Below are 17902 nucleotides of genomic sequence, written 5' to 3'. Positions count from 1 at the left end.
TTCCTTCCGGAAGGGCGGGCCTGCGGCGCCGGCGCAGACGAGGGGGCCACAGCGGTAGGCGGAGCCCAGTTCGAGCGAGGCAGCTTCCGGTTTAGGGGCTTTTGGGGGCCCTTCCGGGCCACGCGGCGGCTGCTGCTGTCGCTCCAGTGCGGGGCGTGGGGCCCGCAGCCAGCCAGCCTCGCGCCGCTGGAGCGGTTTCCCAGCCCTGTGCACCCGTGGACTCGAGCGGGTCCCTAGCCCAAGCCGCGTCTGCGGAACGTGGGAGGGAGCGTCGCGCTCCACCAGCCCAAGTGATAAACCAGAGCTGCAGAAATTTTTTTCATTTCTTGGAGGGCAGTTTGGTAGTTCCTCAGCCCACCTGCAGGAATTCTTCCCGGGAAAATCAACAGGACAAGGCTGCACAGATGCTATATTTGAAAGAATTTTTGTTGTTGAAGAAAAATTGTGTTATCCATCAATAGGAAATATTTAGCCCAGCATAATACTATACAGTCATTAAGAAAAATTGAACCAGGGCGATTTAAAAAATAATAATAAATTGAAGCCCTCTGCATAATTCTAAACTAGCCAACATCAAATCAAGGATATTCGATTTTTTAAAAAAGTTGCATGAGGGCCTCCCCGGTGGCGCAGCAGTTGAACGCTGGGTTGTGAAGCTGCCCGCAGCCTCTGCAGCGCCGGTTCAATCCCCGGCTGCTCCCCGGCCACCGGAGGAGGGTCCCACATGGCGCGCAGACCTCTCCTGCCGCCCGCTGCTCCCCTCAGCAGTGTACTTCGGTCCTTCTGCCTGCTCTGCTCCCCGCTCTGGCTCTGGTGAATTCTCTCACCCTCCCGCGCTTCTGACTGTACCCAGTGCTTGCATAAATAAATAAATAAAAATAAATCTTTAAAAAAAAAAAAAGTTGCATGAAAACAATGACTTGTTTTTATGGCACTTTCTATCACAGCAGCACTTCTCTGTGGAAGGGTCTTCGGGGACAAGCCCCAACCATGGTAGCTCCTTCCTCTGCCCACCGTGGAATCTGAAGAATACTTTTCATTAATAACAATAATTGTAATTATGTTTAGGCGTTTGTTTCTCCACAAAATAGTAAGATATCCCCCCACAAAATAACTTTGTCCTCCCAACTCAGCTGCATGATGAAAATCCTTGTTGAGAAAATGAATTGAGAAAAGTCTAAAAATGAAAACCAAACTGTAGTCGAGGTAAACCAGGGTGAGGAGCTTTGGCCCAAGAGGTTCTTGTCAAAGCCTGCTGAGCCTCTGCACAAATTTCTGCTTTATTCATGTCCACTTGAGATAAAAGCCCCAGAACCTTCCTTTTGCAAATTCTGACGTCTGGGATTTACATTTAAAAAATAAAACTGGGCTTAAAAAAATTTTTTTTTCAAATATACAATACCTAGGGACTAAGTTTTAGGGGGGGGCGGGCACGCTTTCCATGGCATTGGGTGCCTAGGAAAGCCTCTGTTTTGATTGAAACAGAATATGCGCACAAGCATGCATTCATCTTGGGTACCTTTCTGCCTCCCTTCCTAGCCAGACTTCCTTGTGGCTCCTCTTCACTGTCTGATGTGTTGTCCTATAAGGAGCTTACCTGCAGTGGCCTGAGAAATATTCCAAAATAACTTTTCCCTTTTTTGTCCCAAAGCTCTCATTTCCTCAGTTAAAAGGTATGGCCTCTCCTATTCATGAAACTATTTTGTCTTATAACTTTGCTCCATTATTGACACTTTGTGCCTTCTATTAATTCATACATTGGAATCCCAACTTCAGCATAAGAAGACTGTGACTCTGAACAAGTTATTTAACCATCCCAGGAAATAAGAGCTGTTAATATTTCAGCTACTGCTGTTACCCTGAAACCAGTCCCTGTGCTTAGAAATCTCTTGGATGCAAATGAACAGAAAAGGCTCATGTATATTTTATTAAACAAGCAGATATTTTAATAATAAAAAACCTTACATATCAGGTATCAGAACTCAAAGATTTAAAAATTAAATCACATATATTTTAAGATGTCACAAAAAGGACACAATTATCCCTGATATGAAGACAGGCCTAGAGACAGAAGGCTGCTTCAGTCAATGTGGCCTCAATCTTTACAGCATTCTCACCAAACACCTGCATTTTCACACAGGCCCAGTAGCCTTATGCAACTGCCAGCTTGAACCCATTGGTTCAGGAACAGCCACATCTATAGGATGCTCATAAGCAAATTCACTAGGAAGTCAATGTTCACTGAAGTCCAGCAGGATGAGTTCTGACAGTCAGCAGAGCCAAAGCTCCTTTTATACAGGTGGGAAACATAGGTTAGAATTACACAGGCAAAAAAAAAAAAAAAAAAAAAAAAAAAAGAATTACACAGGCAAAGTTACACAGAAAAATTAGAACACAATTAGAATTAAAATTCACAATCTGTCCACAGTTGATTCCTCTAAAATCGGTGGTTTGCATACAGGGTGTCTTCCTTGTGGGATGGGACCCAAGCTGCACCCTGAAGAGTGTGTGGCATAGAGGAAGCACAGGGTAAGAACAAAGGGTGCTTCAGGCAGAAAGGACAGAGTGAACAATGTACCACAGCCACATTCTTTCAACATTCACTGATCCACTGCCTGATTCTAGGAGGTGATTCTTGAAGGAAGGGACATCATCTGATGTGGCCAAGACCCAGGATAAAGAGGCAGTTATGCAGGTAGTATAGGTGAATGCCTGGCAAGAATTTGGACTATTCTCCAAAAAGAGAATGTGGGTATATTCTGTAGGCAGTGGGAACTCATAATAAAGGATTATTAACCATGGGATGGATTTTATGAAAAGATTTAGGGGAAACTCAGGTTAACTTGCAACTTATTGAGTTAAAGTGTACGTGGGACATCCAAGAAGGTAGGAATGATTAGCAGGTGTCTAGATATATACAGAGGTCTGAGGAATGGATAAAATAATGAAAAGACAGGATCACTTGCTGAACATTCATCACAAGGTTTCTCTGTGTCTGAAGACACAGATGGGAGCTGGACTACAGCAGTGAACAAGACATGTGGCCTCTGCCTCTTGGAGCTTACACTTGAACTGGAGAGAGAGAGATTAAACAGTCTCTATACAGTCATTTAAGTACAGTAGTGCTAAATGCTACCAATTAAAATGCATAGGGTCTCTGAACACTAGCAAGAGGATATGGAAAGCTTTTCTGTGCAAATGTCAATTGAATGGAACTCTGAAGGACAGAAAGGTCTTACTCATAAGGGATGGAACATAGTTTCCAGCACAGAAGCCAGTGGCTCAAAGGTACTGGAATGGTAAGGAGGAAGCTGGGAAATGGGAGGAAGGTGAAAACATAAGGCATCAAGGGTGTAAGTACAAGCACAGAAACTCAGGTAAGACTCTGGGGTGGCTTACACAGTCAAAAAGAAGATCAGTCTGGCTGCAGTGGTGAAACAGGAAAAGATCATTGTCAAGACAGTTCTTGAATACTAAGCCAACAAAATAAGGCTTAACACCAGTACCAAACAGAGTGGGAGACGGTGGGGTATAATCAAGAAAAGTACAGGATAAACATGTGTGCAAGTGGCGCTGTCTGTGTTCTGTTAATGGTTCAGGAAGAACAATTTTCAGAAAAAAATCATCTTTCAAAAGAAGTCAAATTAGTTATAAGTATCAAGTAGACATTATAAATCTTAGAAAAATGACTATGTATATATATATATACACTCCCAAAACAAATTGGAAAAACACAACTAGTGACAGAAATAATACAAAACCATCTCTATCAGCTCCATCTTCCAGCTTCACAAAGTCTATTATAAAGCAGCCCATATTTTTCAACCTTCCGGGTATCAGAAGTACACAGATTTAGTTAAAGTTGATTCCATGACAAGTGATACTTTTACTGGCTTCTCATGTAGATGATACACAGTGTGCACCACTCTGTTATTCACCTGTAAAATAAAAGCACAAACCACACAGAAGAATGTGAAGACCTTAGCAAAAGGCTCTCAATGAGCCCCACAGAATGAGACAGCAGAATTCAAGTACTGAAAACATCATTCTAAAGTGCACGCCCCTCCAGAATAAATAAATAAATAATACATACCAAACGAACAAACAAAAAGCCAAGAGCATGCACCACTACGGGCTTGGAATACAAGCGCTGTGGGATGAAGGTGCCCTGGCTTCAGGAGTCCACAGACCTGGGTTTAGTTTGCACTTGCCCCTGAGTAATATTAGGCCAAACAGGAACCCTTTCTGGGCTTTGATAAAATGGTAGGGTTGGCTTCCCAAGCATCCCACAGCTCTGCCCTTTCAGGACTGGGGGTGCGCACAGCAGTCCCCCACTATCTCACTAGCTGAACGTGCCTTCAAAGGCCCTTTCATGCTCATTTTTGGACCTCTTTTTCCAGCATCTATTCTGCAAGTTTTACAAATGACGGGTGTTCAGTGAAGACCTCCTGAATTTCAGGTTAGCAAAACAAGTTTTCACTTAGCATTAGCTAAGATGGATTTCTAATTGCAGCTGGTTAAATTGTCTTTATTATTACAAACTTCTGAGAAACTGATAAACTTTTTCTTGAAGAGAGAAGTTCAGCAGGAAAAGATTTTTGAGAATTTGGCTGGGATGACGGTCAAAACTGTCTACATTCCCTCCCTGTAACACCCCCTCACCCCCACCAAAGGTTACCTCTACTGAGGTGAAAGTTCTGAGAGCTGTTAAGCATCACAAGGTATTAACATTTTTTTTTTTTTTAAGGAAATAGCAAATTACCATTCCTTGGGAGGCGAGAAGTAGCTTATAAATAATTGTGGTGAGGGCATGAACTCTCGAAGCTCTCTGTCTGGGCAGGAATGCCAACTCCGCCACCTACCAGCTCTCCTGCTCTAACAGGGATGTGAACCCCAGAACCTACCTGCTGGGTGATGGAGCTTTAAATGAATGAATATCTGTACAGTGCAGGGAACAGTGACTGGCAGAGCGAGCAATGCAATAAATGTTGATAGAGCTGTCACTTATGATCAGCCCACAATTCTCACGGGACATTTTAGCGCAGTGTTCCCCTGGTGAAAGTTAATCTTTGAAAACACTCGCATCAGGTGCATTAGCTTTAGCATGAATGGAGCCCCTGCTCACTTGGAGTTTACTCACTCTTGTGAAAAAGTCAGCAATGTGCCACTTATTTCCATACTTCTTATAAACTTCAGTCATTGCTTCAATCATCACAGACCCAGTGCTGGGGTGCCGTAAAGCCACATGATCTACCAAAGGAAAACAAAAACATTTCACCTATTTTTCTTCCTTATGTGTGCCCAATGTTTCCTTTTGCTCATAGTTAAATCTTAGAAAATGGCTTTAAAAGAGAGAATACAAAAACACTCTCGCACTGGCAGGAGGGTGTCTAAGGCCATCACAGACACGTACACAACCAATTAATTAATCCTTTTGAAGACAGGTAAAAGCACCTAAATAAATGCCCTTGACTGTTTACTTCTATCTTCCCTGCATATTACTGTTTCCCCTCATAAATGAATCAAGTCCACTCCGTCAGCATACAAGACTCTTTTTGAACTTAACTATGGTACTGGTAATTGTAATGGTAATAATGTTATAGCACATATACTAGTAATAATGGCAGCAATTGTTTCATATTTACTATCCCAGTTATTATGATGAGCACGTCTGTATTACATAATTTAATTAATATATAACATCCTAAATTTTATCATTCTGGTTTTAAATGCAGAAATTGACATATAGAGAGGCTAAAAAGCACTGAAGGCCTCACAGATAGCAAATGCCTGAGTGAACTTTTAAGCCATCTTTTTCGTGTGAGAGTCAATGATCATATTTATTATGTGATACTTTGCTAAGAGGTTAGTCTCTGTCTTCTTGGAAGAAATAAAGAATGAGATGCCAAGCTGCCATTAAAAACTAGAAATATTTATTGAAGAAACATGGGTGTGTTAATGATAATTTCTCCTTATATACATTGATTTGCAGGCACAAATAATTTTCTTAACAGAACTTTTAAATCATCTAGAATAACCTAAACCCTTAGAAGAATGTGTATCTCATGTCATCTGCTCTCCTGTCTTACCTGGCTGGGTGGGATAGATGATAAAATAGTCGCTGAACGTAGGCAGCCTCCCCTTCTCAGATATGTCATCAGTGTCTAAGGGCTCATCATCCGTTTCCACACCACTATCTCTTTTGTCTGTTTTTGAGGAATGAAAATACAAATACAATAATGTACCACTGATTCTGGTAGCCCTTAAGAGGTGTCATAGGAAGCTTGTATCTCCACAAGAGATACAGCCAAAAGAGCAACCTAAGTCAGGTTTTAGTCAGGTTTAAGACATGTGGAAATCACATGGATGGTGTACAGCCATTGGAAAGTGCACACCTGCCTCTTAGCACTTGAGGGTCCCTGATTTACCTTCTGAAGTTAATGATTTGGACCTTCCTCAGCGTAACTTAACTATCCTAGCACAGGGAAGTTTTCCTTCCATCTTTTTGTCCCAGCTGAATTTCTTAAGATTACAACAGCTAAGGTGCTCTAATTTAAAATAAATATATCAGGCCTCCCCTGGTGGCACAGGCGGCTGAGCGCAGCACTGTGAAGCTGTCTGCAGCCTCTGCAGCGCGAATACGATCCCCACTTGCCGGTGAGGGATGGTGAGGCAGACCTCTCCTGTCGCACCCGCTGCTCCCCTCAGCAGTATATTTCATCAGTCTGCCTGTTCTGTTTCCCACTCTGCCTCTGGTGAATCCTCTCACCCTCCCATGCATCTGGCTTGTACCCCGGTTCTTGTATAAATAAATAAATATATCAACTTATTTTTCTCAATCAATGTGGGAATTTCCTAGAAACAAGTTTATTACAGAGAAATCTCTTACCTCCTCTGCATGCCTGGATTATAAAGATTTTTGGTTTCTCTTGAAGTGCCGGACAATTTTTATTGTTAAACATCTCAAAAATGTCTTCCAAACTGACTTTTTCACCATCTTTCATTTTAATAAAGCCTTTTTCTCCATGGGACATAAGAGTAACAAGGCAACAGCCAATTTCACCTTTATTTTCATTTAGACCATCACGAAATGATGTTATTTGTCCAAGTAACTCCTGTAAAATAGGATAATGTTAAAAAGAACTAGAGGTAGGAAAATATCAGAAATGCCTGAGATGGCCCCATTACTAGCAAATGTAAAGGAACCTACGTCTCAGACTCTGGGTCAACACTGCCACTTCCCTTTCAGTTGCTCTCAGAACTGGTCTGATTTCCTGGCTCGTATTTGAGAAAATTGGGGAATTTCTGAATCTCTACCACAAAATTCAACAGAATTCTGGAATATCCCTATCCCAAGGACGAATGTACTTACATTTTCTAACATTTATTTTAATACATAGAAATTATTTCATAAAGTGAATGTCCTCAGTAAGCTAGAGATGGAGGAGAATGCAGGAATTAACACAATGTACACCCCTCCTGGCCCCGTCAGGTGTCATCATAATCAGGCTCACTACAGAGAGGCGGGACTGCCCGGGCTCTGCTCCGCTCATGCTACCCCCAAAAGACATCCCAGCACTTCAATAGCGTATTGGAAACAAGGAGACAAAGTTCTTTATTTATAGATGGCTATTTAGAGACACTGAATAATCAACAAAAAACTTCAAACTAGAGAAGAGCCAGTTGACTAGACACAAGATTACCTTACCAAGATCTACATTCCACGCTTATCTGGCATATAATCCCTGGGGGAAATGAAGGAGTCTGTTTTTCACAATCAAACAAATAATTTTTTTAAAAAATCAAACTTTATTGAGTGCTTACTACAAATCAGCTACTAGCCCAAGAACTTTTACACATAAAAGCTCATTTCATCCTCACCACGGCCCTATAAGTACTGTCACCACCCCCCATTTTATTTTTTTTAAAGATTTTTTTTATTTATGCATACAAAAACTGGGATACAGGCCAGAGGAGCAAGGGATGAGAGGATTCAGCAGAGACAGAGTGGGGAACAGAACAGGCAGACTGACTGAAATACACTGCTGAGGGGAGCAGCGGGTGAGACAGGAGAGGTCTGCTGCACCATGTGGGTAGCTCCCTGGCCAGGGATCGAACTCATGCTGCAATGGCTGCGGATAGCTTCACAGTGCTGTGCTTGCAACCCCTTGTGCCACCAGGGAGGCCCACCACCCCCTATTTTAGAAATAAGTAGTCAATTAGTTTAAGGTTAGGTTTCTAAAATGATTATACTACTGACATGCAGGATTGGAGAATTCTTTGCTATGGGGGCCTGTACTGGGCAATGCAGGGTGCTCAGCAGCATCATGATGCTGCTTGATGCCAAGCAGCACCCTCTCAGGTGTGACACCCAAAAATGTCTCTGACACGGCCAGATGTGCTCAGGGGGCCAAAATCACCCTCTGTTGAGAATTCGATTCAAGGTAACACAACTAGTAAGACAGGATTCCAGTTCTGCAGTGCAGGCTGCACTCAGAGCACTTCTGCTCCTGGGCACTCATTAGTGTTGCCCTTAGTATCTATGAAGGGCTTTCCTATGTTATTATTCCCAAACAAGGGCAGGGCTAGGCCAAGCATTTTAGCTAGGATCAGAGAGATGAAAATAGAGTTCCCACTCATCACCCTCTTCTTTCCTTTTTCTGTGTCATCTAGTTAAGTCACCACAGACATCTGTCCCAGGCTTTGTCTCCTCAATCCACCCTACACAGGATTCCAAGTACCACAAAGACTTTTCAAAGCCCCTTGGTTCCAATGCTTCTGGAATCCCTCTGGCCGGGCTGTCTGCTGATCTCAAAGCTGTTTCCCATCTCCCAGATGCTCTGGACCTTGCCCTTTCTGGACTCACAGCTTGTTCTTGGGCCTCCTGGCTTACCTTGCTTAGGACACCTTTTTAGGTTCCCTCTTTCTCTTCAACTGCACACCCCTCTCCTTGACTGAAGCCCAAGAGGACCCTGCTTGTCTGGAAGGGAAGCTGGTCTTATATACTTATTTTTTAGCAAAGGAAAAACAATCTTATGCTTAAGATCACAAAAGTATTTGCATGGAGCCTCCCTGGTGGCACAAGGGGTTAAGCACTGCACTATGAAGCAGTCTGCAACTTCTGCAGCATGAGTTCGATCCCCAGCTGGCTAGGGAGCAACCCACATGGCGCAGCAGACCTCTCCTGACTCACCCGCTGATCCCCTCAGCAGTGTATTTCAGTCAGTCTGCCTGTTCTGTTCCCCACTCTATCTCTGGTGAATCCTCTCACCCCCTATATCTCTGGCCTGTACCCCAGCTACTGTATGCACAAATAAATAAATCTTAAAAAAAAAGTATTTGCATGGAACAGGTAAGCTAAGGAAGAATTTCACCAGGACATACACACCATGGCTCAGTAGATCCTAGTAGTCCCTAGGTACTAAAACCCAGTTTTTTGGGTTTTTTTTCTTAAAAAAAAAAAAAGCTATATAATACAAGCTACAATTTATCACTTTGGGTATTAATTTGTTACCCTTTTGGGCCTCCCCGGTGGCGCAGCGGTTGAGCGCTGGGTTGTGAAGCTGCCCGCGGCCTCTGCGGCGCCGGTTCGATCCCCGGCTGCTTCCCGGCCACCGGAGGAGGGTCCCGCATGGCGCGCAGACCTCTCCTGCCGCCCGCTGCTCCCCTCAGCAGTGTACTTCGGTCCTTCTGCCTGTTCTGCTCCCCGCTCTGGCTCTGGTGAATTCTCTCACCCTCCTGCGCTTCTGACTGTACCCAGTGCATGTATAAACAAAACAAAGAAAGAAAGAAAGAAAGAAAGAAAACATGCCTCTATTAAAAAAAAAAAAAAAAATTTGTTACCCTTTTATCAGGATCAATGCAGGATGTCTGTTCGAACTGGCACTGGCCAAGCCACTCCTTCATCAGGTTGATGTCCTGCTGAGCCCCAGGCCTGTTTTTCTTCACACACATGAGGAAAGCTTTCCGCCCACCGCTCAGGTCATAGCAGTCCTGTTTGCAAGGAAAGTCACACAACAGTACTTAAGCCAAACCCTTCGGAGAGCCAATAGTACATGTATATGAAACAACTAGTTTTTTCTGGGATTAACGGTGAGGTTTCTGAGCTCAGACCAGGAGCTCACACTGATGGTCTCTCATCAGTCCTGGAGAACAGGGAAACGACTCGACTTACAACTCTTTCAAATACCTTTCTGAGGGTCTGCCTGGTGGAGCAAGGGGTTAAGCACTGCACTATGAAGCAATCCGCAGCCTCTGCAGCACGAGTTCAATCCCCAGCCAGCCAGAGAGAAACCCACATGGCAAGGCAGACCTCTCCTGTCTCGCCCGCTGCTCCCCTCAGCAGTGTATTTCAGTCAGTCTGCCTATTCTGTTCCCCATTCTGTCTCTGGTGAATCCTCCCAATCCCCGCATCTCTGGCCTGTACCCCAGCTCTTGCATGCATAAATAAATAAACCTTTAAAAAAAAACAAACAGAAAAAACAAAAACAAATACCTTTCTGAGACTAGGACTAATATGCACTTTTAGACAAAGCTGACTATAACCATAACTCCCAGGTAAAGGAAATATGGCAGAGGAAAGTAGCAATCAACAAGGGGCTATAGCCATCAAAATCCCAAATGTGGGACATTCTATGGATCCCCTGGTTTCAATGAATAAGAAAAAAAGGTTAAAGATGAAAGAAATATCATAAATTAAGTCTTAAGAGACAAGTCAATGAAATGCAACTGGGTAGCTGATTCAAACAAAACAACTGGAACAGACATAGGAACAGTGGAAGAAATCTGAATGCTAATTGCATGTTTGTTTTTAAGTAGTAATGGTACTATGGTTGTTTTGGAAAAAAATCTTTCTCAGAGATACATACAAAAGTATTTACAGGTGAGGGCCTCCCCTGGTGGCACAGGCGGTTGAGTGCAGCACTGTGAAGCTGTCTGCAGCCTCTGCAGCACTGGTTCGATTCCGGCTGGCCGGGGAGAATCCCACATGGCCTGGCAGACCTCATCTGCATCGCCCGCTGCTCCCCTCAGCAGTGTATTTCATCAGTCTGCCTGCTGTGTTCCCCACTCTGTCTCTGGTGAATCCTCTCACCCTCCCGCGAATCTGGCCTGCACCCTGGTTCTTGTATAAATAAATAAATAAATCTTTAAAAAAAAAAAAAAAGTATTTACAGGTGAAAGTGATAGGCTATTTTGATTTTAAAATGACTAGGAGTAGAGAGCAGAAGACACCAGATCCTCATATAACGCTGTATATAGAAGCCCAGTGTTATTGGCCTGGAGTTGGGAGAGTGATTTTCTAATTCTACTTTAGTTTAAAATGTCCATAATAAAACTGTAAAAATATCTTGCAACCAGCAATGCATGTACTGCCCAAGGTCATACCACCAGTGAGTGCCTCACTTTCCTTGATTTGGAGATAGTTACAGAGCCTGCCTCCATTGTTTACTGCATGTAAAGTGGTTTCAGTTGGCTAGATTTAGATTTTATTCTTTTACCAGAATGGTGGCTAAATGCTAGCCTACTAATCTGTGTATAGTGCTGAAGTAAGAAACAAGATATTTACCAGTTCGCCATCCATGCACTCATAGCTTCTCTTTTGAATCTTTCTTGGAATCTCTGAATAAATTTTCATGAAAAGAGAATAAAACAGAAAAAGAGGTTTATATATATATTTTTCTTTTTTTCCCTCTTTTTTATCAAGATCTGCTGTCCTTCCAGTTAACAGGAAGCGCCTCCCAAGGAATTCAGTTGCCTCTTATGTTTTGGGATCCCCCCTTCACAAACCCATGAGGATGGAAACCTAACAGAACTCCCTTAAACCATGTCAGGTCCAGGGCAGAGAAAGAGCTAAGCCAGAGAGAAAAAAGACAAGGACGAATTGCCATTGCTACACAAGCACCCCGTGAAGAGTAGACCAAGTTTTCAATAAAAGGAAAGAAGTAAAAGAACCAGGCCATATTTTATTTTTTTATGTAACATAAACTTTTAGTATTCAATTCAAATATTTATGGGGGCTTACAGTGCAATAGACATGATATTGTGTAGTTTTGATGTTTCTGGGGGGGGGGAAATAACAAGAAAAAAAAAAGTCAACAGCAGGAAAACCCCAGTTTAATGGGGTAATACCAAAAGTGATAGAGGAACAACTAAGCCCCAGGCATTAGGATAAAGGAAGAAAGACAGACTCCCTGGGGCCAAGGACAGTAGTCTGCCTGCAGGCCCTGTGGGTAATTACAGTTGTTATTCATCTCAAATTTTTAAAAAAAAAAAAAGAGGGGCCTCCCTGGTGCTGCAAAGGGTTGAAGCCAGCACTGTGAATCTACCAGCAGCCTCTGCAGCACCAGTTCCATTTCCAGCCAGGGAGGCAGCTCACAGGGCAGTAGTTGACTTTTCCTGTCTCCTCCACTGCTCCCCTCAGCAGTGTATTTCAGTAGATCTGCTGTTCTTGTTCCCCACACTGTGTCTGGTGAATCCTCTCACTCCCCCCACACACACCTCTGGCCTGTACCCCAGTTCTTGTATGCATAAATAAATAAATAAATCTTTTTTAAAAGTGAAAAAAAAAAAGAAGAAAGAACAAGGATAACTACCTGTAACTCAACCAGATAATAAGCATGCTGAGGGCAGAGATGACCAAGAGCACATTTTAGTACCTATGGCAATGCCTTCTTGCATCTGCTTCTTCTCTCTCTCTCTCTCTTACACACACACACACACACACACACACACACACACACACATACAATTTGAAGGAGAGAAGATCCTTAACCTCAACTGTTACCCACTGCATTTCTCGGTCATAAGCCACACCTTCCCACATTTATGGCAAACGGTCTGATCCTGTGCAAGAAAATGACACCCCACCCCCACCCCACCCCACCCCCGGAGCTGTGGCAGCGAGGAGTCCAACTCAGTTTCTCACGGCGGCATCACAAAATCTCCTCCATCATAACCACTCGGAGGTACTTTCTAAAATAAAAGTGCAGCTCAGGCCTGCAACATTAATCTGAGCTCACCCCAAAACGCGCTGGTAGGCCGAGATGGACTAGACACCCTGATGTCGTGATGGGAACGGTGACTTTCCCGCCCGATCACCGCCCACCGCCAGTTCGTCTGCACTGGGGTCCCGCGACGCCCGAACCCCCGTCTTCAGCCCTCCGCGTCGGGTCCAGCCCCCGCCGCTCCCCGGGCAGCGAGCCACCTTCCCCACCCGCCCGAAGACCCCCGGGGCAGCGGAGCCCCACCTCCGCGCTCCCCAGGGCCGGGGCGGGACCCCCAGCCGCGGGGTCCCCGCGCTCACCGGCGCGCTCGGCTGCAGGGTCGCTCAGCCAGCGGTGCAGCAGGTCGGCGCGGCGCAGCCGCCCCAGCACCTGGGCGACGACGCGGGGCGCGGCGGGCAGGTAGTAGTGCTTGGCCACGAGATGCGCCAGCCCCGACGCGGTGCCGCCCTCCAGCTCCAGCTGCAGCTGGCTCACGCGCGGCAGCTCGTCCACGGTCTTGAGGAGGTCGCGGAAGTTGCGCAGCTCCCGGGGGGTCAGCACGGCCAGGATCTCCAGCAAGCGGCTCTGCAGCTCCTCCAGGGCCTGAGGCGCCCGGTGGCCATTGGACCCCCAGCGCGGGCCGCTCCCGGGGCTCTCCTCCATCATCACCCAAGGAGGCGGGCGGCACCGGGACCCGCGGGGCTGCCCCGTGGAGAGCTCACCTCGAGCGCCGCGCACGCCTCCCGCTTCTCTTTGTTTTGCAAGCGGGAGGCGGGAGGCGTTTCCGCTCGGCGGCAGGAGCCGGGACTGCAGGCCGCGGAGGCAGGAGGCTCCCGCCCGCGCCCGCCGAGGCCGCGCCCCGCCCCTCCCCGCCCCCGCCGAGCCCCGCCGAGCCCCGCCGAGCCCCGCCGGGCGCTCGCGGCGGCCTGGACCTGCGTGCCCTGGATTAACCCTTGGAGCCCAGGCTGGGAGAGCTGAGTGGTGCTTTGGGACCTGCAGGGGTCGTCCTTGGTTCTCTAACAGGGCTGCGGGTTGGAATCGCCTGAGGAGTTGCCCAGATCACCATCTAGGAAGATTACATTAGAACTCGGGGGTGGGGGGAGAAGCCCGGGACCCGGGGTTTTTAAAACTCTTCAGATGACGCCACTGTGCAGCCAAGTTTGAAAACGGTGGCTTTCAACCGATCTTAGGACTCCAGCGTGTTTATCAGCTACCTGAACTAGTGGTTCCCTAGAGGGTGGAAGAAATTGGAAACTGAAATAACATCTAGAGGCTATTGTTTAAAGCCAGATTTTTTGGAGGGCATGTGTAAGGGCAGGAACAGGGCACTGAGCAGGTTTTCTGATCCAGCAGACCGGGTAAAGGAGGAGTCAGAGTCCTCAGTGGCTTTTGCAGGTCTTTTAGATTTACCAGGCATATGGCAGGCAGGGGTGCTGGGGGGCCGGGAGGCTGGCAGTCCTCCCAACAAGTCCTCACTCTATCTGGGCTCTCTGGCCTTCTCTCGTGTTCTCTCTGCTTCTTTGCTCTCCTGTTTCCGTTTGTTCTTGGCTTCTGCTGGCGTCCCGTGACGCCGCCCTTATGAACTCAGTCTCTCAGCCCTGGTGTACCCACTTCAGGTGCCCGCCATCAGGCATGCATTCAGGACCACAGGGTTCCCTCATCTATCCTAATGGCGGGAGGGCAGAAAAGCCTGATACTTTTTCCTTACCCTACAGCATGACAAAAGCTGAGGTTTGAGAATTTGATGTCAGCCAGAAGTTAGAAATGCACATTGCTAAATGGGGGATAGGGAATGGAATTGTCATTGCCTCTGTGAGCAGAGCTCAGATTTGCAAACCCTACCCAGGGTCATTTCTGGGTTCCTAGGCTTGACTGGGCCCTCAGGAACTGACTCATTTAACTGTGGTTTGCATCAAAATTACTTTGAAACAGCTGGTGAAGAATCTCAGGGTCCTCATTTCTCTGGGAGGAAACAATTCAAAGAAATAGGAAGTTTTATCTGCAATTATTAATTTGCCAAATAAGAAATACTTTTATACCTTTTCAAACTTTCCACCTTTTAGTGTAGCTTTGGTCTTTCCTGAGTTAAGTGACAGAGAAGGGGAAGGGGAAAGAAGACCTGAGGCAACCTAGGGACCCCGTAATACCCTTCCACCTCACTCCCATCCTAGGGGGCCGCCTGGAAGGCATGCTTCATTTCCACTAGCAGGAATTTGAAGAATTAGACCCCCATTGCTTGTGCTTGAACTTTTGTAAAACTTGACCTGCACAAAGATGTATGGCTTGGAGATAGTTGCCTTTTTCTCCCAAAACTGTTCAAAGAAGGGAGTAAGGGGTGGGAGATGCAGTTCTTTCCCCTTTTCTATTTCCTGGCACTGATACAGCCAGTTCCGTACTGGCAGTCCAAGAATGGAGATGCTTTAGTGTAGGGAAAATGGAGGTTCAGGCTTTTTCCCCCCTCCTGCTGCTAGCCTCTGTGGCTAGCACCTGCAGGCTTGCACTCCTAGGTGGCCTGGTGGCCCGGGCTGAGAAGTGTGTGTACGGGGCACAGGCACCTGTGATTGTAGACACCTGGGCCCAGGAGGTGAGCGATAAGAGGGCAGAGGAGATGGAGACCAAGAGAGCACACAGATCGAGGGGGCTGGGGGGGCTCACTTGCCTCTAGAGCCTCCCAGCCCCATGCCTTGCCTGACTGTCTCCCTGCTTGCTGGTCTGCCTGTGCCTGGTTACCTGATTCAGCATTCAAAGCCTGTAAAATAATACCAAAGGCTCCAAAATTTTCTTTTCACCTGTGAGAAACAATAAGGAACCCACCCGGCCTGGGATGGCTGCACACGTGGCAATGCCACAGATGCCTCATCAACCCTGAGCTGGCAGTGGTGGGCTGCCACAGGTGCTGTCAGCCTGAAGGAGCCACGGGAAGTGCAGTCACAACATTGGAAAACTGTATGTGAAAGACGGACTGTCAGATTTCAAAAATACTGTGTATTCTAGGATTTGTGGTGATCAATGCACAACCTTGTGAATATGCTGAAAATACTCAAATTTACACACACTGAAGACTGACTTTAATAACATGTAAATTCTATCTCAAAGTCTTATTTTTTGAAGCACGCATCACTTCTGTGATATTCTTGCCCCAAATTTAAAACCTAAATCAAATCATGAAGAAACATCATACAAACCCCAAATAAGCAAACCTGAACTCTTAAAATGTCAATAGCTTGTCATGACAATGACCCCAAAAGCAAAAAGGAGGCCCCTGCCCAGTCAAAACGAAAACTTGGAAGGCCAAGAAAACAGTGCAGACAAGTGCCCATCACACACACACACACACACACACACACTCCAAAGGCAACCCACAAATCCTGGGAAAAGCACCCTCCAAAAAAAGCCTGACCACTGTGACACTATCAAGTCTCCTCTTGACCACAGAGTCAATCTTAAGGAAGACAGAAGACAACCACATACTTGTGTTCATGGTGGATGTTCTGAAAGAAGTCTGTCTTTTAGGGAAATACACAGAACAGTAACAGAAGAAATGACACGTCTGGGAGTTACTTCAAAATAATCCAGTTGAGGAGATGTCGGGAAAAGTCTATCTTTTAGGGATATACACAGAATAGTAACAGAAGAAATGACATGTCTGGGAATTACTTCAAAATAATCCAGTTGAGGGGATGCCGGGAGGGGGAAGAGTAAACAAGACTGGCCGAATGTAGATGCTTGTTAAAACTGGGTGATGGGTACGTGGAGTTTCATTACACTATTCTCAGCTGTGTACTCGTTCGAATAGTTCCATAAACAAGTTTCAGAAAACTTTTCCCTATGAATTCATACTTAAAAACACAACCACAATGAAAAAAAAAAAAAACCACAAGGTGAAAATCCTCCCCTGAAAAAAAGGGGAAGTAACTTCACTGTTCTTTTTGAGCAGTAACTATAGCACCAGACCACAGTTCTATAAAGTGGAAATTAAAGAAAAGAATTCATTTACCCAATCAAATTGCCTTATTTGATAAAAATAAAGTTTTCTTACAGAAAGGAGTTATAAGTGTGGAAGATATGATACAATGAGGACATCATTTTTATAACCTTCAATGAAATAACTGATATAAGCAAAGTTGTTAAAAGTTTGATTGCAACTTTGCAATGGAGACATTAGGTTCTCAACATGAACCCACTCGTGAATTTTAGCATCAATAAAAAATGGAAGAGCCAGGTCCCAGGGGCATCCTGGTGCAGTACAATCAGAATTCCACAGCACCAACTGCAAAGGATTCTTGTCTGAGAAATGGAGAGAATATGAACTTAATGAAGTCATTGGAGAGAACATACAATTTACAGAAAATATGTGATAGAGGAAGAAATTAAACCCTAAGAAAATAAATTCAGGAAGTGGGACATTTCACAGGACAAGAGGGAACCAAGAAGTACACAGGAGGGGTACTGTCCTGGGTTATAAAGTTTTTAAAAAGATTTACTTATGCATATAAGAATTGGGGCACAGGCCAGAGGGGTGGAGGGTAAGAGGATTCACCAGAGACAGAGTGGAGAACAGAACAGACAGATCCACTGAAATACACTGCTGAGGGGAGCAGTGGGCGAGTCAGGAGAGGTCTGCTGTGCCATGTGGATAGCTCCCTGGCCGGCTATCAAACTGTTGCTGCCGTGGCTGTGGATAGTTTCATAGATTGCATCTTAACATCTTGCGCCACCAGGGAGGCCCTGGGTTATAAAGATTTTAAAAATCCAATGCATTGTGTGCTCCTTGTTTGAATAGTGATTCAAATAAACAGATTGTAAAAAATCTTTCTGGGACGGGCCTCCCTGGTGGCCTAGGGATTAAGTCTCGGTGTTATCACCACGAGGGCATTCGCCAAGGCTTGAGTTCGAACCCCAGCTAGGGAGCTAACCCA

At 45.5% G+C, this 17902-nt stretch overlaps 1 protein-coding gene across 1 annotated transcript; it reads right to left on the bottom strand.

Annotated features, from left to right (window-relative positions):
- Positions 1–1897: 1897 nt before the first annotated feature.
- On the bottom strand, positions 1898–13782 carry LOC119258271 (caspase-14-like). The gene is made up of 7 exons (XM_037526712.2): positions 13304–13782; positions 11567–11619; positions 9844–9993; positions 6890–7115; positions 6090–6206; positions 5141–5250; positions 1898–3938 (listed from the first exon to the last, which is right to left on the bottom strand). The coding sequence occupies exons 1-7, from the start codon at positions 13647–13649 to the stop codon at positions 3837–3839; spliced, it is 1104 nt and encodes a 367-aa protein (XP_037382609.1). The 5' UTR covers positions 13650–13782; the 3' UTR covers positions 1898–3836.
- Between the last annotated feature and the right edge of the window lie 4120 nt (positions 13783–17902).

This window comes from Talpa occidentalis, unplaced genomic scaffold, assembly GCF_014898055.3.
Source record: "Talpa occidentalis isolate TD23 unplaced genomic scaffold, MPIMG_talOcc4v2.1 talOcc4.10, whole genome shotgun sequence".
Classification (NCBI taxonomy): Eukaryota; Metazoa; Chordata; class Mammalia; order Eulipotyphla; family Talpidae; genus Talpa; species Talpa occidentalis.
This window is presented reverse-complemented; position numbering and strand designations above follow the sequence as displayed.